Source organism: Gorilla gorilla, chromosome 12 (genome assembly GCF_029281585.2).
Source record: "Gorilla gorilla gorilla isolate KB3781 chromosome 12, NHGRI_mGorGor1-v2.1_pri, whole genome shotgun sequence".
Classification (NCBI taxonomy): domain Eukaryota; kingdom Metazoa; phylum Chordata; class Mammalia; order Primates; family Hominidae; genus Gorilla; species Gorilla gorilla.
In genome coordinates, this window is record NC_073236.2 from 35,330,916 (window position 1) to 35,356,031 (window position 25,116).

Genomic DNA, 25,116 nt, shown 5'->3' on the forward strand with positions numbered 1-25,116 from the left:
GGACAGAGAATGACTTTGACGAGTTGAGAAAAGAAGGCTTTAGATGATCAAACTACTCTGAGCTACAGGAGGAAATTCAAACCAAAGGCAAAGAAGTTAAAAACTTTGAAAAAAATTTAGATGAGTGTATACCTAGAATAACCAATACAGAGAAGTGCTTAAAGGAGCTGATGGAGCTGAAAGCTGAGTCTCGAGAACTACGTGAAGAATGCAGAAGCCTCAGAGGCCGATGCGATCAACTGGAAGAAAGGGTATCAGTGATGGAACATGAAATGAAGTGAGAAGGGAAGTTGAGAGAAAAAAGAATAAAAAGAAATGAACAAAGCCTCCAAGAAATATGGGACTATGTGAAAAGACCAAATCTACATCTGATTGGTGTACCTGAAAGTCACGGGGAGAATGGAACCAAGTTGGAAAACACTCTTCAGGATATTATCCAGGAGAACTTCCCCAATCTAGCAAGGCAGGCCAACATTCAGATTCAGGAAATACAGAGAACGCCACAAAGATACCCCTCGAGAAGAGCAACTCCAAGACACATAATTGTCAGATTCACCAAAGTTGAAATGAAGGAAAAAATGTTAAGGGCAGCCAGAGAGAAAGGTCAGGTTACCCACAAAGGGAAGCCCATCAGACTAACAGTGGATCTCTCGGCAGAAACTCTACAAACCAGAAGAGAGTGGGGGCCAATATTCAACATTCTTAAAGAAAAGAATTTTCAACCCAGAATTTTGTATCCAGCCAAACTAAGCTTCATAAGTGAAGCAGAAATAAAATACTTTACAGACAAGCAAATGCTGAGAGATTTTGTCACCATGAGGCCTGCCCTAAAAGAGCTCCTGAAGAAAGCACTAAACATGGAAAGGAACAACCAGTACCAGCTGCTGCAAAATCATGCCAAAATATAAAGACCATCGAGACTAGGAAGAAACTGCATTAACTAACGAGCAAAATAACTAGCTAACATCATAATGCCAGGATCAAATTCACACATAACAATATTAACTTTAAATGTAAATGGACTAAATGCTCCAATTAAAAGACACAGACTGGCAAATTGGATAAAGAGTCAAGACCCATCAGTGTGCTGTATTCAGGAAACCCATCTCACGTGCAGAGACACACATAGGCTCAAAATAAAAGGATGGAGGAAGATCTACCAAGCAAATGGAAAACAAAAAAAGGCAGGGGTTGCAATCCTAGTCTCTGATAAAACAGACTTTAAACCAACAAAGATCAAAAGAGACAAAGAAGGCCATTACATAATGGTAAAGGGATCAATTCAAAAAGAAGAGCTAACTATCCTAAATATATATGCACCCAATACAGGAGCACCCAGATTCATAAAGCAAGTCCTGAGTGACCTACAAAGAGACTTAGACTCCCACACAATAATAATGGGAGACTTTAACATCCCACTGTCAACATTAGACAGATCAACGAGACAGAAAGTTAACAAGGAGACCCAGGAATTGAACTCAGCTCTGCACCAAGCAGACCTAATAGACATCTACAGAACTCTCCACCCCAAATCAACAGAATATACATTTTTTTCAGCACCACACCGCACCTATTCCAAAATTGACCACATAGTTGGAAGTAAAGCTCTCCTCCGCAAATGTAAAAGAACAGAAAGTATAACAAAACTGTCTGTCAGACCAGAGTGCAATCAAACTAGAACTCAGGATTAAGAAACTCACTCAAAACTGCTCAACTACATGGAAACTGAACAACCTGCTCCTGAATGACTACTGGGTACATAACGAAATGAAGGCAGAAATAAAGATGTTCTTTGAAACCAACAAGAACAAAGACACAACATACCAGAATCTCTGGGACACATTCAAAGCAGTGTGCAGAGGGAAATTTACAGCACTAAATGCCCACAAGAGAAAGCAGGAAAGATCCAAAATTGACACCCTAACATCACAATTAAAAGAACTAGAAAAGCAAGAACAAACACATTCAAAAGCTAGCAGAAGGCAGGAAATAACTAAAATCAGAGCAGAACTGAAGGAAATAGAGACACAAAAAACCCTTCAAAAAATTAATGAATCCAGGAGCCAGTTTTTTGAAAGGATCAACAAAATTGATAGACCACTAGCAAGACTAATAAAGAAGAAAAGAGAGAAGAATCAAATAGATGCAATACAAAATGATAAAGGGGGTATCACCACCAATCCCACAGAAATACAAACTATCATCAGAGAATACTACAAACACCTCTACGCAAATAAACTAGAAAATCTAGAAGAAATGGATAAATTCCTGGACACATACACCCTCCAAAGACTAAACCAGGAAGAAGTTGAATCTCTGAATAGACCAATAACAGGCTCTGAAATTGTGGCAATAATCAATAGCTTACCAACCAAAAAGAGTCCAGGACCAGATGGATTCACAGCCACATTCTACCAGAGGTACAAGGAGGAACTGATACCATTCCTTCTGAAACTATTCCAATCAATAGAAAAAGAGGGAATCCTCCCTAACTCATTTTATGAGGCCAGCATCATCCTGATACCAAAGCTGGGCAGAGACACAACCAAAAAAGAGAATTTTAGACCAATATCCTTGATGAACATTGATGCAAAAATCCTCAATAAAATACTGGCAAACCAAATCCAGCAGCACATCAAAAAGCTTATCCACCATGATCAAGTGGGCTTCATCCCTGGGATGCAAGGCTGGTTCAATATACGCAAATCAATAAATGTAATCCAGCTTGTAAACAGAACCAAAGACAAAAACCACATGATTATCTCAATAGATGCAGAAAAGGCCTTTGACAAAATTCAACAACCCTTCATGCTAAAAACTCTCAATAAATTAGGTATTGATGGGACGTATCTCAAAATAATAAGAGCTATCTATGACAAACCCACAGCCAATATCATACTGAAAGGGCAAAAACTGGAAGCATTCCCTTTGAAAACTGGCACAAGACAGAGATGCCCTCTCTCACCACTCCTATTCAACATAGTGTTGGAAGTTCTGGCCAGGGGCCATTAGGCAGGAGAAGGAAATAAAGGGTATTCAATTAGGAAAAGAGGAAGTCAAATTGTCCCTGTTTGCAGATGACATGATTGTATATCTAGAAAACCCCATTGTCTTAGCCCAAAATCTCCTTAAGCTGATCAGCAACTTCAGCAAAGTCTCAGGATACAAAATCAATGTTCAAAAATCACAAGCATTCTTATACTCCAATAACAGACAAACAGAGAGCCAAATCATGAGTGAATTCCCATTCACAATTGCTTCAAAGAGAATAAAATACCTAGGAATCCAACTTACAAGGGACGTGAAGGACCTCTTCAAGGAGAACTACAAATCACTGCTCAAGGAAATAAAAGAGGATACAAACAAATGGAAGAACATTCCATGCTCATGGGTAGGAAGAATCAGTACCGTTAAAATGGCCATACTGCCCAAGGTAATTTATAGATTCAATGCCATCCCCATCAAGCTCCCAATGACTTTCTTCACTGAATTGGAAAAAACTACTTTAAAGTTCATATGGAACCAAAAAAGAGCCCGCATTGCCAAGTCAATCCTAAGCCAAAAGAACAAAGCTGGAGGCATCACACTACCTGACTTCAAACTATACTACACGGCTACAGTAACCAAAACAGCATGGTACTAGTACCAAAACAGAGATATAGACCAATGGAACAGAACAGAGCCCTCAGAAATAATGCCGCATATCTACAACTATCTGACCTTTGACAACCCTGAGAAAAACAAGCAACGGGGAAAGGATTCCCTATTTAATAAATGGTGCTGGGAAAATGGGCTAGCCATATGTAGAAAGCTGAAACTGGATCCCTTCCTGACATCTTATACAAAAATTAATTCAAGATGGATTAAAGGCTTAAACGTTAGACCTAAAACCATAAAAACCATAGAAGAAAACCTAGGCATTACCTTTCAGGACATAGGCATGGGCAAGGACTTCACGTCTAAAACACCAAAAGCAATGGCAACAAAAGCCAAAATTGACAGATGGGATCTAATTAAACTAAAGAGCTTCTGCACAGCAAAAGAAACTACCATCAGAGTGAACAGGCAACCTACAAAATGGGAGAAAATTTTCGCAACCTACTCATCTGACAAAGGGCTAATATCCAGAATCTACAAAGAACTCAAACAAATTTACAAGAAAAAAACAAACAACCCCATCAAAAAGTGGGCAAAGGATATCAACAGACACTTCTCAAAAGAAGACATTTATGCAGCCAAAAAACACATGAAAAAATGCTCACCATCACTGGCCATCAGAGAAATGCAAATGAAAACCGCAATGAGATACCATCTCACACCAGTTAGGATGGCAATCATTAAAAAGTCAGGAAACAACAGGTGCTGGAGAGGATGTGGAGAAATAGGAACACTTTTACACTGTTGGTGGGACTGTAAACTAATTCAACCACTGTGGAAGTCAGTGTGGCGATTCCTCAGAGATCTAGAACTAGAAATACCATTTGACCCTGCCATCCCATTACTGGGTATATACCCAAAGGACTATAAATCATGCTGCTATAAAGACACATGCACACGTATGTTTATTGTGGCACTATTCACAATAGGAAAGACTTGGAACCAACCCAAATGTCCAACAATGATAGACTGGATTAAGAAAATGTGGCACATATACACCATGGAATACTATGCAGCCATTAAAAATGATGAGTTCATGTCCTTTGTAGGGACAAGGATGAAATTGGAAATCATCATTCTCAGTAAACTATCGCAAGGACAAAAAAACCAAACACTGCATGTTCTCACTCATAGGTGGGAATTGAACAATGAGAACATATGGACACAGGAAGGGGAACATCACACTCTGGGGACTGTTGTGGGGTTGGGGGAGGGGGGAGGGATAGCATTAGGAGATATACCTAATGTAAATGACGAGTTAATGGGTGCAGCGCACCAGCATGGCACGTGTATACATATGTAACTAACCTGCACATTGTGCACATGTTCCCTAAAACTTAAAGTATAATAACAATAAAATAAAAAAAGAAAAGCAAATTCTTACATTTTAATGCAAATTACATATTGTAATATGATTGACAGTGTTATATATTTATATAGATTATAGGCTTAAGTTCTAAGATCTGCTAATGACAGTGGATTTAATAAATTTAACAATATTTAGAGATTTTCTATATTGAAAACATTAGGCAGTTATTGTTTGTACACTAATACCAAAGGTGCCATTTTGCAAAGTATAATTCTCTTGATAGCCAGTTGGGTTGATTTTATGACCCATTCTCTCCCTGAACATAGAAACTGAAGTCAGAGATCAAAAAGGAAAATAAATTTTTAACCTTGGTATTAGTGACTGGCAATAAAAAAACTGCAAAGTTTGAACCACTAGCAATAATTACTCCTTTAATCTGAATCCAGTACGGTGGTCATCACTGTTAAATTGTTCACAATTTCTATTGCTTAAAATTGTAATTCAGTATTTGATGTTACCTTCTTTATTATAATAGGAAGTTATAAAAATAGAAGTGCAAACAATATCAGGAACTTTTTAACTCAATTCCAAGAGTAAAGATTAGATACAAGTTGCTATAGATTCCAACACTATTTTAAGTTTTATAACTAGTTAAATGTTTTTAAAATGAAATATTAAATTATAATCAACTGATACTAAAAGGCTAATCCAAAGGTAAATTCATTTCAAATATGCTGTATTACCAAAGCTAGGAAAACAAGATTAAACCAGAAATTTGATTTTAAATTTTTACATACCTGTGGCTGGTTATTTTCATATTCTTCAAGCCTCTTTTGCTCTCCCTCTGATGCCATTTCTAAGTCTTGTTCTGCTAAAAAATTATATATTTAGTTAAAATGAGCTACACAGAACAGTTAGATAAAAGCCATGGTCAGCGGTGGCTCACGCCTGTAATCCCAGCACTTTGGGAGGCCGAGGCGGATGGATCACGAGGTCAGGAGATCGAGACCATCCTGGCTAACAAGGTGAAACCTCGTCTCTACTAAAAAATACAAAAAATTAACTGGGCGTGGTGGCGGGCGCCTGTAGTCCCAGCTAGTCGGGAGGCTGGGGCAGGAGAATGGCATGAGCCCGGGAGGTGGAGCTTGCACTGAGCTGAAGATCTCACCACTGCACCTCCAGCCTGGGTGGCAGAGCGAGACTGTGTCTCAAAAAAAAAAAAAAAAAAAAAAGCCATATTCTTTCTAAAACCAGAAAATAAAAGTGTTTAAATGAAGCTTAATCTTTAGTATAATATGTACTTCTTTAAGAAAGGCTTTTAATCCTCCAAAACTTCAGCAAACCACTTGGGGAGGCACTAGATGTCACGAGGTTCAAGCCATGCAAACGTGGTCAAAGATTCACTCACAAATTCATCCACCCAACATCAATGAACAAAACCATCAGAAATAAGACAAAATATAAAAATCCAATAGAAACAGAAAAAGTAACAGCACACTGTTCTTTACTTCACAATAGTACCTTTGTAACAGCACTTTGAGCCTGCTGTTCATTATTAATCATTTCCAAAATGACTGCTACTGTTTACACTTTCATCAATGTACAGTCTCTTCTTTATATCTAAAATATTTTCCTCAACTATTCTGACAGATTTCTTTCATAATTTAAGACTCAGACAGCTATGTGAAGTCTTCCTTGATTCTGGCTATCTTTCCTCAGATAAATGATTTTATTTAATACAGGTTTTATAACATATGTAGTTAAGGTTTCAAAAGTGAGATTATGTCTCAACTAACTATAACTGAAATAGAAGAGTGTATCTATTCCAATGTAAACATGTTGACTGATAATGAGAAAAATGATCCTTATAAAGAATAGCAAATCATGATCCTGAGAGAGTGTCAAAGCTGATGGGAGGATGCTATGGCCTATCTTTAATGCAATACTTCAGGTTCAATTACACCATTATACTACAAGCATTTATCATGTCCAACTGTTTTTCCTATTATTTAGGAAGTACAAAGTTGTGAGGACACTTCCAATAAATATACAATTTATTTCTCATCAGAGAAACTGTTTAATCAGCTTAGATAGACAGTTGTAGAATAAAAATTAATAAAACTATTCATTTTTTTCATTCCTAGGTAGGCTACTGCTATGTCTACATTGCTTGTATCCTGCAGTTTGGCCCTGTCAAGAACTTTCTGAATCCACTCATGCAAGAAGATATGTAAACCACATCAAAAATAGTGTATAGGCTGGGTGTGGTGGCTCACGCCTGTAATCACAGCACTTTGGGAGGCTGAAGTGGGTGGATTACAAGGCCAGGAGGTCGAGACCAGCCTGACTAACATGGTGAAACCCCATCTCTACTCAAAATACAAAAATTAGCCGGGCATGGTGTCATGTGCCTGTAATCCCAGCTACTCAGGGGGCTGAGGCAGGAGAATAGCTTTAACCCGGGAGGTGGAGGTTGCAATGAGCCGAGATTGTGCCATTGCACTCCAGGCTGGGAGACAGAGCGAGACTCCATCTCAAAAAAAAAAAAAAGTGTATAATAAGCTTTCAATATGTAAATAATTGTCAAAAATGAAAAAATTAAATTTCCAGACATTAATAACATTTTATACTTCAAAATCAGTGCAACGTTCACTGATTATTTTGGTTTTGTTATTCAAAGAATGAATGCTATAACTTTTTGTTTCTAAAATTAGTTTGATTTGATATACCATGCTAATCTCTAAGGCACTTTCATGGAACTGTGATCTTTTTTTTTATTTTTTTTATTATACTTTAAGTTTTAGGGTACATGTGCACATTGTGCAGGTTAGTTACATATGTATACATGTGCCATGCTGGTGCGCTGCACCCACTAACTCGTCATCTAGCATTAGGTATATCTCCCAATGCTATCCCTCTCTAAGACACTTTCATGGAACTGTGATCTTATTAAAAAAATAGGTTTCTTGGTAAAATCAGTCAAAGTTTCTTAGTTCAAATAAATTTCATTTGATTAACTAATATCAACACTTCTGTATAACTCTCATAAATTATTCCCACCACAAATAAAGAGGAAAGCCTCTTAATTTAGCAGTAGTACCTTACATGTATAATTTCTATTTCCTAAATTTGTGTTCCTTTCCCTCTGGCTAGAAACATGCTCAGAAATAGTAGCAAAATGACACTGTTATGTTTCAAACTGCTATCAGATGGCAAACAGGTATATGGAAAGGTGCTTGACATCACTGATCATCACAGAAATGCAAATCAAAGCTACAATGAGGTATCATCTCACCTCAGTTAAAATGGCTTTTATCCAAATGGCAGGCATTAAGAAATGCTGGTGAGGATGTGGAGAAAGCAGAACCCTCATACACCACTGGTGGCATTGTGAATTAGTACAGTCACTATGGAGAACAGTATAGAGTCCTCAAAAAATTAAAAATACAGCTACCCACATGATCCAGCAATCCCATTGCTAGGTAACTATTCAAAAGCAAGAAAACCAGTATTATAAAAGAGAAATCTGTCCTGACATGTTTATTGCAGCACTTTTCACAATAGCCATAATTTGGAATCAACCTAAATGTACATCAACAGAAAAATGGGTTCTAAAAATGTGATACATATACGGCTCAGCCATATGAAAGAATAAGATCCTCTCATTCGCAATGACATGGATGGAACAAGAGGACATTATGTCAAGTAAAATAATCCAGGCAAAGAAAGGAAGGCTTCACATGTTGTCAGTCCTTTGTGGGTGTGAGAAATTTAAAAAATAGAGCTCATGGAGATGAAGAGAAAAATCACCATTACCACAGTCTAGGAAGGGTGTGGGGATGGTAGGAAATGAGGATGCTTAATAAGTACAAACTATAGTTAGAAACAATGAATAAAATTTAGCATTTTATAGCACAAAAACATGACTACAGTCAGCAATAACTTGTTGTCCATTTTAGCATTACTGAGGAAGTGCAAATTAAAAGACAGCACAAAGAAATGGTTAATGCTTGAGGTGATGGATAACCCATTAACCATGATGTCATTATTACACATTGCATGCCTGTATCAAACTATCTTATTTACTCCATAAACATAAACACCTACAATTTACTCATTAAAATTAAAAACAAAAAAATAAAGAAACACACACACACACACACAGTGTGCTAATCAGAACATCTGATTGGCTTAATATAATAAGTGTAACAAAATTGACCAGAACCAATAAAAGTTAAAACAAAACAAATGTTACAAAATAAAACATTTCATTAGCTAAAAGCCATAATTTGAATTGACTTTTAAAGCAAAACAAATATTTTACAGTATCAAAATTGATCTCTTTAATTCGCTAAAAACTATTGAAATTCCAAATTGGAAACTTCAGAGTATCAAAATGTAAAAGTAGAAACATCTGGATAAAACCTTATATTTTTAGGCCAGGCATGGTGGTTCACACCTGTAATCTCAGCACTTTGGGATGGCAAGGCGGGAGGATCACCTGAGGTCGAGAGCTCAAGACCAGCCTGACCAACATGGAGAAAGCCTGTCTCTACTAAAAATACAAAATTAGCCGGGCATGGTGGGGCATAGCTGTAATCCCAGCTACTCGGGAGGCTGAGGCAGGAGAATTGCTTGAACCAGGAAGGTGGAGGTTGTGGTGAGCTACAATTGAGCCATTGCACTCCAGCCTGGGCAACAAGAGCAAAGCTCTGTCTCCAAAAAAAACAAACAAACAAACAAACAAAAAAAAACCTTATGTTTTAAAAATATATTTTTCTTATGCATGTAAATCTCATTTTTGAAAATATAAATAAAAATGATAACAGCTGCATTATTTAGATGAAATCCTGAAATAAAATATAAAAAGTGAAATAATTGAGAATAGAAGGACTATGAGCATTACAAACAGATTAATGTACTTCTTTCCAGAGTTAAATCTACAATGCAAAGTTTACCTGGTGTGGATGTTTGTACATCCTTCATTTTGGTGGCTGTATTCAGAACAGAATCTTTATTTTCAATTGTAGCCTGAATGGGTTTTAAAACAAAGTGATTAGCACATGATGTATATTGGTATAGGTTATGCAGTTAATAATTAAAAATATAAATGTAAGAGTAATTACCTTCAAGGTGGGCAGATTCTCAGGATACTCTAACAAGCAAGAGAAATATATAATCAATCATATGTAAATATGGTAAGGCCAACCATACATTCGTGGAGTGTTAGCATCAAACCGAATACTCTTGCCTGTATTAGTGTAGGGTTTCATGTTTTTCTAGTTTGTTTCTTTGGGACAGTAACATGATAGAAATGCAATGAAGAAAATAGGAATACAAGCTTCAAAAACATACAGTTACAAGTTAAAAAGTGAGATTATGCACCACATCTATTGCTAAAAAATGTGTTAATATCAATGTGGATATACTGATTAACAAGGAGAAATGTGATCTAAAATCAGAGGAGCAAGTCATAACCCTAGAAATAAGTGTAAAAGCTGGTGCTAACTGCGACTGCGTGACTTTCATACAAGACATCAGAAGGCTTTATGCCATTATAACATAAACATTCATCATGCTCTTTAGCTTGTCTGATAACTGAGAAGGTACACAATTACAATGACACTTCAGTTGAATGTACACTTCACGTCTCTTCAGTGTAAGTATCCTGAATTGATCTGCTTGGATATATGTTTGGTGAATCCTAGTAGTTAATATTAATTATTTATCATGCCCATGTGGTGTAATAATCTGCCTACATTTCTTATATCCTCTAGTTTAGCCTTCAGAAACTTTCTTCATCCACTAATGGCAAGAAGGTATAATATATAAACCCCATCAAAAAGTATAATAAATTATACATATTTATACAAAATGGAATTGCTCCTGGCATTAGATATTAATAAACTTATACATTTGGAAATCAGTCCAATATTCATTGAAAATAATCACTTTAGGATTCAATTAATGCATTCAACATTATTTTCGTCTGTAAAATTAGTCTGCTCTGGAATATCACTTTACTATAAAGAATTTTCATTAAATAGCTATTTTAACAAGACAGCCAGCACTTTGGAAAAAACTAAATATTCATATTAAATTTCAACTCATTTCAATAACTAATAAAAAATATGTCTGATGTCTGATACTAATAAACATGAATAATGAGTCACTGTGATTTATCCCAATTCTAGCACTCCTTCCTGATGCCAGTAGTCATTGGAGCAGCCAGAAATCAGATCTTCTGGTATGTAAATATTCTAAATGCATCTGAAGTGAGTTCACTCAGGCTTCCTCAGCAGAAACCCCAAAATTACCCAAATAACTTCTTCCTTCCCCTCTTTCTTGCCTTGCAATCCCTCTTTCTTGATGAAAATAATTACTACATCAGTGGTCACCTTGCTCCTCATTCTCCAGTGTATACGGGTTATTATGACAACTTCCTCCCTCTGGTTTTAGCAGTACCATCTGACATCTATAATTTCTGTTACTTCTTCTCTTTCTCCTTCCCCTCTCCATAGAAACATGCTCTGAAATAAGAGCAAAATTATGCTGTCCCCCGATCCTCTTATGTCTTCAACTGTTTTCCAATGGTTCTTCTATCCAAATTCAATGTAGGGAACTCTACAAGCTTGTTACTAAGATCATGGCCAAGGACCAGCAGCATCAGCACCACCTGACAGCTTACTAGAAATGCACAATCTCAGGCCTGCTGAATCAGAAAGTGCATTTTCAATGACACCCCACTGATCTATTCAGGGGTGGGACGTTCTCTTCTGTCTTGAGTGCACATGACATTAAATGTGTATTGCCAAATTACCTGTTCCAGATTTCCCACCGCCCATTATTCTTGTGGCAATATTCAAAAGAGAAACTTTCTTTTTAAATATAACCTGAATGGAAAGAGAAACAAAATAGTCAATACATAACACATATTTCATAGGCTGTAAAATAAATAATTCAAAATATAAATGAAAGAGTAACTACCTTCCAGGCTGATTGTTTCTGAGGAGACACTGAAGAGTAAAAGAAATATATAATCCATCATATGTAAATATGATAAAGTTGTCCATACATTCATGCAGTGTTAGCATCAAGCTGTATCCTCCCGCCTGCACTAGTGTAGGATTTGATGTTTTACAGTTTGTGTCTTTGGGACAGGAACATGAGGAAATACACTGAAGAAAATAGGAATACACGCTTCCAGAAAATATACAGTCAGAAATTACAAAGAGGTATTATGCATCATGTGTGTATTACTGAAATAAAAAGTGTCAATATCAATGTGGATATGCCGAATGATGAAAAGAAATGTGATCTAAAATCAGAGGAGCAACTCATACACCCAGGAACCAATGTCAAAGAAGGTACTAAATGCTACTGCATGTTTTTCATGCAAGACATCAGAAGGATTTATACCATTGTACTGCAACTATTCATCATGCTCTTTAACTTGCCTAGTAATTGAGCAGGTACACAATGACAATGACACTTTAGTAGAATGTACACTTCACAAGTCCTCAGTGGAAGTGTCGCAGCTTCATCAGCTTGGATATAGGTTGGGATAATCCTGTATACAATATTCTTTATTTCTCAAACCCATGTGGTGTAATAATGTGCCTACATTTGTTGTGTCCTCTAGTTTAGGCTACAGAAATGTTCTTCATCCACTCATGGCAACAAAGTATAATATATAAACCATATCAAAAAGTATAATAAATGATCAAATGACAAACTTATACAAAATAAAGTTGCTACAAGCATTAGATATGAATAACCTTTTACATTTGGAAATCACTCCAATATTCATTGAAAATAACAATTTTAAAAGTCAATTAATGAATTCAAATTAATTTTGTTTCTAAAATAGTCTGGTTTGAAGTATCATGTTACTCTCTAAAGCATTTTCATTAAATTGCTATTTTATCCAAAGTGAGCTAATTGAAAAGCAAAGCCAATAATGCATATTCATGTTTATTTCACTTCAATAACTAATGTCAACAAAACATATATCTCTGACGCCCAAGAGTAACAAAGAGGAGCAATGAGTCACTGCGGTTTATCCCAATTCTAGGAGTCCTTCCTGCTTCCACTGGTTCCTAAAGCAGCCAAAATCAAATCTTCTTTTAGGAAAATATTCGAATATGCATCTGAACACAAGTTTCCTCAGAAGAAACAACAAAATTACCTAAATAACTTCTTATTTTCCCTCCTTTCTGCCTGACAATCCCTCTTCCTTGAGGAAAGTAATTGCTACATCAGCGGTCTCGTTAGTTCTCATTCTACAGTGTTTATGGGTTATTGTGATCACTTTTCCATCTGTTTTTAGGAACACGATGTGATATCTGTAAAATCTATACTTCATCTCTATCTCCTACCACCCTTGGTGAAAACATGCTGTATAATTAAAGCAAAATTATGCTGTCCCCTGAGCCCCTTATGTCTTGACATGCTCTCCAATGTTTCTTCTTCCCAATTTCAATGTGGGGAAGTCTACAATCTTACTTCGAAGGTCACATCCAAGACCAGCAGCATCAGCGTCACCCGAGAACTTATTACAAATGAAGAGTCTCAGGTTTGCAGAATCGGAATGTGCAGCTGCGACGAGCCCCCCGCTGATTTATTTGGGGAAGAGAAGTTCTTTTCTATCTGGACTGAACATGACATTAAATGTGTTTTGCAAAATTACCTGTCCCAGATTTTTCTCCATCCTTTATTTCTCTGGCTATATTCGAAACAGAATCTTTCTCATCACCTGTAGTCTGAATGGAATTTGAAACAAAATAATAAATAAATAAAGTACGTTTCATAGACTATACAATTACTAGTTCACAATATAAATAAGAGTTTAATTACCTTCAAGGCTGGTTGTCTCTGAGAAGACACTGAAAAGCAAAAGGGATACATAATCACTCACATGTACGTATGATAAAGTTATTCATACATTCATGCAGTGTTAGCATCAAGCTGTATCCTTCTGCCTGTATTAGGGTAGGATTTGATGTTTCCTACTTTGTGTCTGGGGATTGGAACATGACAGGAATACACTGAAAAAAAGTAATACAGCCTTCATGAAAAATATACTTACAATTTCAAGCATGGTATGATTTGTCATATGTCTAAAACTAAAATAAAACCCTGTCAATATCAACATGGATATGCTGAGTGATGAGGACAAATGTGATCTAAAATCAGAGGAGCAACTCATACACCTGAGAATCAATGTCAAAGCAGGTGGTACTTGATCCCACAGGTCTTTCATGCAAGAAATCAAAAGGATTTACACCATTATACTACAGACATTCATCATGCTCTTTAACTTGCCCGATAACAGAGAAGGTACACAATTACAATGACACTTCAGTTGAATGTACACTTCACGTCTCTTCAGTGGAAGTGTCTTAAATTGATCACCTTGGATATCTGTTTGCTGAAACCGAGTAGATAATATTTATTATTCCTCACACCCACGTGGTGTAATAATTTGCCTAAGTTGCTTGTATCCACTCGTTTAGCTTTCCAAAAGTTTCTTCATGCATTCATGGCACCAAAGGATAATATATTAGCCTCAATAAAAATATCATCAATTATCAATTTTGACATACTTCTACAAAGTAAAACTGCTACAAGCGTTAGATATTAATATGTTTTACATTCAGAAATCACTCCAATATTCATTGAAAATGACCACTTTAGGAGTTAATTAGAATTCCACATACTTTTTGTTTCTAAAATAGTCTTGCTGGGAGTATCATGCTATTCTCTAAAGAAGTTTCATCCAATAGCTATTTTACCCAAGAGTTAGCTCCTTGAACAACGAAGCCAATGTATTCATATTCAAGTTTATCTCATTTTTATAACTAAAATCAACAAAACATGTATCTCTGATGCCTAATAGTAGCAAAGAGGAGTAACGAGTCAGTGTGCTTTATCCCAATTCTAGCATTGTTTCCTGCTTCCAGTAGTTCTTGGAGAAGCCAAAATTTAATGTTCTTTTATGCAAATATTCCAAATTTATCTGAAGTGAGTTCCCTCAGGTTTCCTCAACAGAAACCCCAAAATTACATAAATAACTTCTTCTTTTCTCTCCTTCCTGCCTCACAATCCCTCTTCCTTGTGGAAAATAATTGCTACTTCAGTGATCTTGTTCATTCTCATTCTACACTGTTTTTGAGGTATTAGGATCACTTTTCCCTCGGTTTATAACAATATGATCTGACGGCTATAATATCTATTACTTCATCTCTTTCTCCTTCCCCTCTTGATGGAAACTTGCTGTAGAATTAAAGCAAAATGATGCTGTCCCCTGAGGCTGTTATGTGCTGAACCACTCTCCTATGGTTCTTCTTCCCAATTTCAATGTAGGGAAGTCTACAATCTTACTACTCAGATCATGGTCAAGGACCAGCACCATCAGGGTCACCCGAGGACTTATTACAGATGAAGAATCTCAGGCATGCTGAATCCAAACATAAAGCTTCAATGAACCCCCCGCTGATTTATTTGGGGAAGTGAATTTCTCTTCTGTTTGATTGAACATTACATTAAAGGTGTATTCCAAAATACCTGTCCCAGGTATTTGTCCATCCTTTATTTCTGTGGCTATATTCGAAACAGAATCTTTCTTGACACTTGTAGCCTGAATGGGATTTGAAACAAAATAATCAATACATAAAGTATATATTCATAGACTATACAGTTAATAGTTCAAAATATATATGAGTGTTTAATTACCTTCCAGGCCGGTTGTTTCTGAGAAGACACTGAAAAGCAAAACAGATACATAATCACTCATATGTGCATATGATAAAGTTATTCAAACATTCATGCAGTGTTAGCATCAAGCTGCATCTGTCTGCAGTTATTAGTGTAGGCTTTGATGCTTTATACTTTGTGTTTTGGGATGGGAACATGACAGAATACACTGAAGAAAACAGGAATACAGGTTTCAAGAAATATACACCTAGCATTTCAAACGTAGTATGATTTGTCATATGACTAAAACTAAAATAAAAGCGTCAGCTTCAATAAGGATATGCCGAGTGATGAGGACAAATGTGGTCTAAAATCACAGAAGCAACTAATCACCTGGGAATCAATGTCAAAGCAGGTGGTACATGCACCCGCATGACTTTCATGCAAGATATCCGAATGATTAAACCGTTATACTGCAAACATTCAACATGCTCTTTAACTTGCCCAATAACTGAGAAGGTACACAATTACAATGACACTTCACTTGAACGTACACTTCACATCTCTTAAGTGGAAGGGACCTAAATTGATCAACGTGGATATATGTTTCCTGAATCCAAGTAAATAATTCATTATTTCTCACACCCATGTGCTGTAATAATTTGCCTAAGCTTCTTGTATTCTCTAGTTTAGCCTTTTGAACATTTCTTCATCCACTCGTGGCAACAAAGTATAATATATAACCTCAATAAAAAGCATCATCAATTATCAATTTTGACATAATTCTACTAAATAAAACTGCTACAAGTATTGGATATTAATCAGCTTTTACACTTGGAAATCACTCCAATATTCATTGAAAATTACCATTTTAGGAGTCAGTTGTTGAATTCAACATTATTTTTGTTTCTAAAATAGTCTTGTTAGGAGTATCATGCTATTCTCTAAAGAATATTCATTAAATACCTATTTTATCCAAGAGTCAGCTCTTTGATCAATGAAGCCAATGTATTCATATTCAAGTTTATCTAATTTCTATAACTAAAATCAACAAAACGTGTAAGTCTGATACCTAACAGTAACAAAGAAGAGTAATTAGTAAATGAAGTTTGTCCCAATTCTAGCATTATCTCCTGCACCCAGTAGTTCCAGCAGCTGCCAAAATCAAATCTTCTTTATGCAAATATGCTAAATGCCTCTGAAGTGAGTCCACTCAGGTTTCCTCAGCAGAAACCCCAAAATTACATAAATAACTTCTTTTCCCTCCTTCCTGCCTCACAATCCCTCTTCCTTGGGAAAAATCATTGCTATATCAGTGGTCTCCTTAGTTCTCATTCTACAGTGTCTACAGGTTATTAGGATCGCTATTCTGTCTTTTTTATAGCAGTATGATGTGATGTCTGTAAAATCTATACTTCATGTCTTTCTCCTTCTACCCTTATTGAAAACATGCTGTATAATTAAAGCAAAATTATGCTGTTCCCCTGAGCCCCTTATGTCTTGAACTGCTCTCCAATGTTTCTTCTTCCCAGTTTCAATGTGGGGAAGTCTACAATCTTACTTCGAAGGTCACATCCAAGACCAGCAGCATCAGCGTCACCCGAGAACTTATTACAAATGAAGAGTCTCAGGTTTGCAGAATCGGAATGTGCAGCTGCGACGAGCCCCCCGCTGATTTATTTGGGGAAGAGAAGTTCTTTTCTATCTGGACTGAACATGACATTAAATGTGTTTTGCAAAATTACCTGTCCCAGATTTTTCTCCATCCTTTATTTCTCTGGCTATATTCGAAACAGAATCTTTCTCATCACCTGTAGTCTGAATGGAATTTGAAACAAAATAATAAATAAATAAAGTACGTTTCATAGACTATACAATTACTAGTTCACAATATAAATAAGAGTTTAATTACCTTCAAGGCTGGTTGTCTCTGAGAAGACACTGAAAAGCAAAAGGGATACATAATCACTCACATGTACGTATGATAAAGTTATTCATACATTCATGCAGTGTTAGCATCAAGCTGTATCCTTCTGCCTGTATTAGGGTAGGATTTGATGTTTCCTACTTTGTGTCTGGGGATTGGAACATGACAGGAATACACTGAAAAAAAGTAATACAGCCTTCATGAAAAATATACTTACAATTTCAAGCATGGTATGATTTGTCATATGTCTAAAACTAAAATAAAACCCTGTCAATATCAACATGGATATGCTGAGTGATGAGGACAAATGTGATCTAAAATCAGAGGAGCAACTCATACACCTGAGAATCAATGTCAAAGCAGGTGGTACTTGATCCCACAGGTCTTTCATGCAAGAAATCAAAAGGATTTACACCATTATACTACAGACATTCATCATGCTCTTTAACTTGCCCGATAACAGAGAAGGTACACAATTACAATGACACTTCAGTTGAATGTACACTTCACGTCTCTTCAGTGGAAGTGTCCTAAATTGATCACCTTGGATATCTGTTTGCTGAAACCGAGTAGATAATATTTATTATTCCTCACACCCACGTGGTGTAATAATTTGCCTAAGTTGCTTGTATCCACTCGTTTAGCTTTCCAAAAGTTTCTTCATGCATTCATGGCACCAAAGGATAATATATTAGCCTCAATAAAAATATCATCAATTATCAATTTTGACATACTTCTACAAAGTAAAACTGCTACAAGCGTTAGATATTAATATGTTTTACATTCAGAAATCACTCCAATATTCATTGAAAATGACCACTTTAGGAGTTAATTAGAATTCCACATACTTTTTGTTTCTAAAATAGTCTTGCTGGGAGTATCATGCTATTCTCTAAAGAAGTTTCATCCAATAGCTATTTTACCCAAGAGTTAGCTCCTTGAACAACGAAGCCAATGTATTCATATTCAAGTTTATCTCATTTTTATAACTAAAATCAACAAAACATGTATCTCTGATGCCTAATAGTAGCAAAGAGGAGTAACGAGTCAGTGTGCTTTATCCCAATTCTAGCATTGTTTCCTGCTTCCAGTAGTTCTTGGAGAAGCCAAAATTTAATGTTCTTTTATGCAAATATTCCAAATTTATCTGAAGTGAGTTCCCTCAGGTTTCCTCAACAGAAACCCCAAAATTACATAAATAACTTCTTCTTTTCTCTCCTTCCTGCCTCACAATCCCTCTTCCTTGTGGAAAATAATTGCTACTTCAGTGATCTTGTTCATTCTCATTCTATGCTGTTTTTGAGGTATTAGGATCACTTTTCCCTCGGTTTATAACAATATGATCTGACGGCTATAATATCTATTACTTCATCTCTTTCTCCTTCCCCTCTTGATGGAAACTTGCTGTAGAATTAAAGCAAAATGATGCTGTCCCCTGAGGCTGTTATGTGCTGAACCACTCTCCTATGGTTCTTCTTCCTAATTTCAATGTAGGGAAGTCTACAGTCTTACTACTCAGATCATGGTCAAGGACCAGCACCATCAGGGTCACCCGAGGACTTATTACAGATGAAGAATCTCAGGCATGCTGAATCCAAACATAAAGCTTCAATGAACCCCCCGCTGATTTATTTGGGGAAGTGAATTTCTCTTCTGTTTGATTGAACATTACATTAAAGGTGTATTCCAAAATACCTGTCCCAGGTATTTGTCCATCCTTTATTTCTGTGGCTATATTCGAAACAGAATCTTTCTTGACACTTGTAGCCTGAATGGGATTTGAAACAAAATAATCAATACATAAAGTATATATTCATAGACTATACAGTTAATAGTTCAAAATATATATGAGTGTTTAATTACCTTCCAGGCCGGTTGTTTCTGAGAAGACACTGAAAAGCAAAACAGATACATAATCACTCATATGTGCATATGATAAAGTTATTCAAACATTCATGCAGTGTTAGCATCAAGCTGCATCTGTCTGCAGTTATTAGTGTAGGCTTTGATGCTTTATACTTTGTGTTTTGGGATGGGAACATGACAGAATACACTGAAGAAAACAGGAATACAGGTTTCAAGAAATATACACCTAGCATTTCAAACGTAGTATGATTTGTCATATGACTAAAACTAAAATAAAAGTGTCAGCTTCAATAAGGATATGCCGAGTGATGAGGACAAATGTGGTCTAAAATCACAGAAGCAACTAATCACCTGGGAATCAATGTCAAAGCAGGTGGTACATGCACCCGCATGACTTTCATGCAAGATATCCGAATGATTAAACCGTTATACTGCAAACATTCAACATGCTCTTTAACTTGCCCAATAACTGAGAAGGTACACAATTACAATGACACTTCACTTGAACGTACACTTCACATCTCTTAAGTGGAAGGGACCTAAATTGATCAACGTGGATATATGTTTCCTGAATCCAAGTAAATAATTCATTATTTCTCACACCCATGTGCTGTAATAATTTGCCTAAGCTTCTTGTATTCTCTAGTTTAGCCTTTTGAACATTTCTTCATCCACTCGTGGCAACAAAGTATAATATATAACCTCAATAAAAAGCATCATCAATTATCAATTTTGACATAATTCTACTAAATAAAACTGCTACAAGTATTGGATATTAATCAGCTTTTACACTTGGAAATCACTCCAATATTCATTGAAAATTACCATTTTAGGAGTCAGTTGTTGAATTCAACATTATTTTTGTTTCTAAAATAGTCTTGTTAGGAGTATCATGCTATTCTCTAAAGAATATTCATTAAATACCTATTTTATCCAAGAGTCAGCTCTTTGATCAATGAAGCCAATGTATTCATATTCAAGTTTATCTAATTTCTATAACTAAAATCAACAAAACGTGTAAGTCTGATACCTAACAGTAACAAAGAAGAGTAATTAGTAAATGAAGTTTGTCCCAATTCTAGCATTATCTCCTGCACCCAGTAGTTCCAGCAGCTGCCAAAATCAAATCTTCTTTATGCAAATATGCTAAATGCCTCTGAAGTGAGTCCACTCAGGTTTCCTCAGCAGAAACCCCAAAATTACATAAATAACTTCTTTTCCCTCCTTCCTGCCTCACAATCCCTCTTCCTTGGGAAAAATCATTGCTATATCAGTGGTCTCCTTAGTTCTCATTCTACAGTGTCTACAGGTTATTAGGATCGCTATTCTGTCTTTTTTATAGCAGTATGATGTGATGTCTGTAAAATCTATACTTCATGTCTTTCTCCTTCTACCCTTATTGAAAACATGCTGTATAATTAAAGCAAAATTATGCTGTTCCCCTGAGCCCCTTATGTCTTGAACTGCTCTCCAATGTTTCTTCTTCCCAGTTTCAATGTGGGGAAGTCTACAATCTTACTTCGAAGGTCACATCCAAGACCAGCAGCATCAGCGTCACCCGAGAACTTATTACAAATGAAGAGTCTCAGGTTTGCAGAATCGGAATGTGCAGCTGCGACGAGCCCCCCGCTGATTTATTTGGGGAAGAGAAGTTCTTTTCTATCTGGACTGAACATGACATTAAATGTGTTTTGCAAAATTACCTGTCCCAGATTTTTCTCCATCCTTTATTTCTCTGGCTATATTCGAAACAGAATCTTTCTCATCACCTGTAGTCTGAATGGAATTTGAAACAAAATAATAAATAAATAAAGTACGTTTCATAGACTATACAATTACTAGTTCACAATATAAATAAGAGTTTAATTACCTTCAAGGCTGGTTGTCTCTGAGAAGACACTGAAAAGCAAAAGGGATACATAATCACTCACATGTACGTATGATAAAGTTATTCATACATTCATGCAGTGTTAGCATCAAGCTGTATCCTTCTGCCTGTATTAGGGTAGGATTTGATGTTTCCTACTTTGTGTCTGGGGATTGGAACATGACAGGAATACACTGAAAAAAAGTAATACAGCCTTCATGAAAAATATACTTACAATTTCAAGCATGGTATGATTTGTCATATGTCTAAAACTAAAATAAAACCCTGTCAATATCAACATGGATATGCTGAGTGATGAGGACAAATGTGATCTAAAATCAGAGGAGCAACTCATACACCTGAGAATCAATGTCAAAGCAGGTGGTACTTGATCCCACAGGTCTTTCATGCAAGAAATCAAAAGGATTTACACCATTATACTACAGACATTCATCATGCTCTTTAACTTGCCCGATAACAGAGAAGGTACACAATTACAATGACACTTCAGTTGAATGTACACTTCACGTCTCTTCAGTGGAAGTGTCCTAAATTGATCACCTTGGATATCTGTTTGCTGAAACCGAGTAGATAATATTTATTATTCCTCACACCCACGTGGTGTAATAATTTGCCTAAGTTGCTTGTATCCACTCGTTTAGCTTTCCAAAAGTTTCTTCATGCATTCATGGCACCAAAGGATAATATATTAGCCTCAATAAAAATATCATCAATTATCAATTTTGACATACTTCTACAAAGTAAAACTGCTACAAGCGTTAGATATTAATATGTTTTACATTCAGAAATCACTCCAATATTCATTGAAAATGACCACTTTAGGAGTTAATTAGAATTCCACATACTTTTTGTTTCTAAAATAGTCTTGCTGGGAGTATCATGCTATTCTCTAAAGAAGTTTCATCCAATAGCTATTTTACCCAAGAGTTAGCTCCTTGAACAACGAAGCCAATGTATTCATATTCAAGTTTATCTCATTTTTATAACTAAAATCAACAAAACATGTATCTCTGATGCCTAATAGTAGCAAAGAGGAGTAACGAGTCAGTGTGCTTTATCCCAATTCTAGCATTGTTTCCTGCTTCCAGTAGTTCTTGGAGAAGCCAAAATTTAATGTTCTTTTATGCAAATATTCCAAATTTATCTGAAGTGAGTTCCCTCAGGTTTCCTCAACAGAAACCCCAAAATTACATAAATAACTTCTTCTTTTCTCTCCTTCCTGCCTCACAATCCCTCTTCCTTGTGGAAAATAATTGCTACTTCAGTGATCTTGTTCATTCTCATTCTATGCTGTTTTTGAGGTATTAGGATCACTTTTCCCTCGGTTTATAACAATATGATCTGACGGCTATAATATCTATTACTTCATCTCTTTCTCCTTCCCTTCTTGATGGAAACTTGCTGTAGAATTAAAGCAAAATGATGCTGTCCCCTGAGGCTGTTATGTGCTGAACCACTCTCCTATGGTTCTTCTTCCTAATTTCAATGTAGGGAAGTCTACAATCTTACTACTCAGATCATGGTCAAGGACCAGCACCATCAGGGTCACCCGAGGACTTATTACAGATGAAGAATCTCAGGCATGCTGAATCCAAACATAAAGCTTCAATGAACCCCCCGCTGATTTATTTGGGGAAGTGAATTTCTCTTCTGTTTGATTGAACATTACATTAAAGGTGTATTCCAAAATACCTGTCCCAGGTATTTGTCCATCCTTTATTTCTGTGGCTATATTCGAAACAGAATCTTTCTTGACACTTGTAGCCTGAATGGGATTTGAAACAAAATAATCAATACATAAAGTATATATTCATAGACTATACAGTTAATAGTTCAAAATATATATGAGTGTGTAATTACCTTCCAGGCCGGTTGTTTCTGAGAAGACACTGAAAAGCAAAACAGATACATAATCACTCATATGTGCATATGATAAAGTTATTCAAACATTCATGCAGTGTTAGCATCAAGCTGCATCTGTCTGCAGTTATTAGTGTAGGCTTTGATGCTTTATACTTTGTGTTTTGGGATGGGAACATGACAGAATACACTGAAGAAAACAGGAATACAGGTTTCAAGAAATATACACCTAGCATTTCAAACGTAGTATGATTTGTCATATGACTAAAACTAAAATAAAAGCGTCAGCTTCAATAAGGATATGCCGAGTGATGAGGACAAATGTGGTCTAAAATCACAGAAGCAACTAATCACCTGGGAATCAATGTCAAAGCAGGTGGTACATGCACCCGCATGACTTTCATGCAAGATATCCGAATGATTAAACCGTTATACTGCAAACATTCAACATGCTCTTTAACTTGCCCAATAACTGAGAAGGTACACAATTACAATGACACTTCACTTGAACGTACACTTCACATCTCTTAAGTGGAAGGGACCTAAATTGATCAACGTGGATATATGTTTCCTGAATCCAAGTAAATAATTCATTATTTCTCACACCCATGTGCTGTAATAATTTGCCTAAGCTTCTTGTATTCTCTAGTTTAGCCTTTTGAACATTTCTTCATCCACTCGTGGCAACAAAGTATAATATATAACCTCAATAAAAAGCATCATCAATTATCAATTTTGACATAATTCTACTAAATAAAACTGCTACAAGTATTGGATATTAATCAGCTTTTACACTTGGAAATCACTCCAATATTCATTGAAAATTACCATTTTAGGAGTCAGTTGTTGAATTCAACATTATTTTTGTTTCTAAAATAGTCTTGTTAGGAGTATCATGCTATTCTCTAAAGAATATTCATTAAATACCTATTTTATCCAAGAGTCAGCTCTTTGATCAATGAAGCCAATGTATTCATATTCAAGTTTATCTAATTTCTATAACTAAAATCAACAAAACGTGTAAGTCTGATACCTAACAGTAACAAAGAAGAGTAATTAGTAAATGAAGTTTGTCCCAATTCTAGCATTATCTCCTGCACCCAGTAGTTCCAGCAGCTGCCAAAATCAAATCTTCTTTATGCAAATATGCTAAATGCCTCTGAAGTGAGTCCACTCAGGTTTCCTCAGCAGAAACCCCAAAATTACATAAATAACTTCTTTTCCCTCCTTCCTGCCTCACAATCCCTCTTCCTTGGGAAAAATCATTGCTATATCAGTGGTCTCCTTAGTTCTCATTCTACAGTGTCTACAGGTTATTAGGATCGCTATTCTGTCTTTTTTATAGCAGTATGATGTGATGTCTGTAAAATCTATACTTCATGTCTTTCTCCTTCTACCCTTATTGAAAACATGCTGTATAATTAAAGCAAAATTATGCTGTTCCCCTGAGCCCCTTATGTCTTGAACTGCTCTCCAATGTTTCTTCTTCCCAGTTTCAATGTGGGGAAGTCTACAATCTTACTTCGAAGGTCACATCCAAGACCAGCAGCATCAGCGTCACCCGAGAACTTATTACAAATGAAGAGTCTCAGGTTTGCAGAATCGGAATGTGCAGCTGCGACGAGCCCCCCGCTGATTTATTTGGGGAAGAGAAGTTCTTTTCTATCTGGACTGAACATGACATTAAATGTGTTTTGCAAAATTACCTGTCCCAGATTTTTCTCCATCCTTTATTTCTCTGGCTATATTCGAAACAGAATCTTTCTCATCACCTGTAGTCTGAATGGAATTTGAAACAAAATAATAAATAAATAAAGTACGTTTCATAGACTATACAATTACTAGTTCACAATATAAATAAGAGTTTAATTACCTTCAAGGCTGGTTGTCTCTGAGAAGACACTGAAAAGCAAA

The 25,116-nt window shown here is 36.1% G+C and overlaps 1 protein-coding gene across 13 annotated transcripts in view; it reads right to left on the bottom strand.

The window, feature by feature from the left end:
• LOC109025523 (ankyrin repeat domain-containing protein 36B) overlaps positions 1 to 25,116 on the bottom strand; it is a 141,775-nt gene that overhangs the window by 58,662 nt on the left and 57,997 nt on the right. For 9 of the 13 annotated variants that reach the window (XM_063695583.1, XM_063695592.1, XM_063695593.1 and 6 more), the window contains 19 exons: positions 25,076 to 25,104; positions 24,909 to 24,981; positions 23,203 to 23,231; positions 23,035 to 23,107; positions 21,325 to 21,353; positions 21,158 to 21,230; positions 19,452 to 19,480; positions 19,284 to 19,356; positions 17,574 to 17,602; positions 17,407 to 17,479; positions 15,701 to 15,729; positions 15,533 to 15,605; positions 13,823 to 13,851; positions 13,656 to 13,728; positions 11,954 to 11,982; positions 11,787 to 11,859; positions 10,093 to 10,121; positions 9,925 to 9,997; positions 5,764 to 5,837 (listed from right to left, as the gene is read on the bottom strand). In XM_063695583.1, the coding sequence (XP_063551653.1) occupies positions 5,764 to 5,837; positions 9,925 to 9,997; positions 10,093 to 10,121; positions 11,787 to 11,859; positions 11,954 to 11,982; positions 13,656 to 13,728; positions 13,823 to 13,851; positions 15,533 to 15,605; positions 15,701 to 15,729; positions 17,407 to 17,479; positions 17,574 to 17,602; positions 19,284 to 19,356; positions 19,452 to 19,480; positions 21,158 to 21,230; positions 21,325 to 21,353; positions 23,035 to 23,107; positions 23,203 to 23,231; positions 24,909 to 24,981; positions 25,076 to 25,104 (992 nt within the window). The remainder of the gene's footprint in view (positions 1 to 5,763; positions 5,838 to 9,924; positions 9,998 to 10,092; positions 10,122 to 11,786; positions 11,860 to 11,953; positions 11,983 to 13,655; positions 13,729 to 13,822; positions 13,852 to 15,532; positions 15,606 to 15,700; positions 15,730 to 17,406; positions 17,480 to 17,573; positions 17,603 to 19,283; positions 19,357 to 19,451; positions 19,481 to 21,157; positions 21,231 to 21,324; positions 21,354 to 23,034; positions 23,108 to 23,202; positions 23,232 to 24,908; positions 24,982 to 25,075; positions 25,105 to 25,116) is intronic. The other 4 variants (XM_063695587.1, XM_063695595.1, XM_063695590.1 and 1 more) reach the window with 3 other exon arrangements.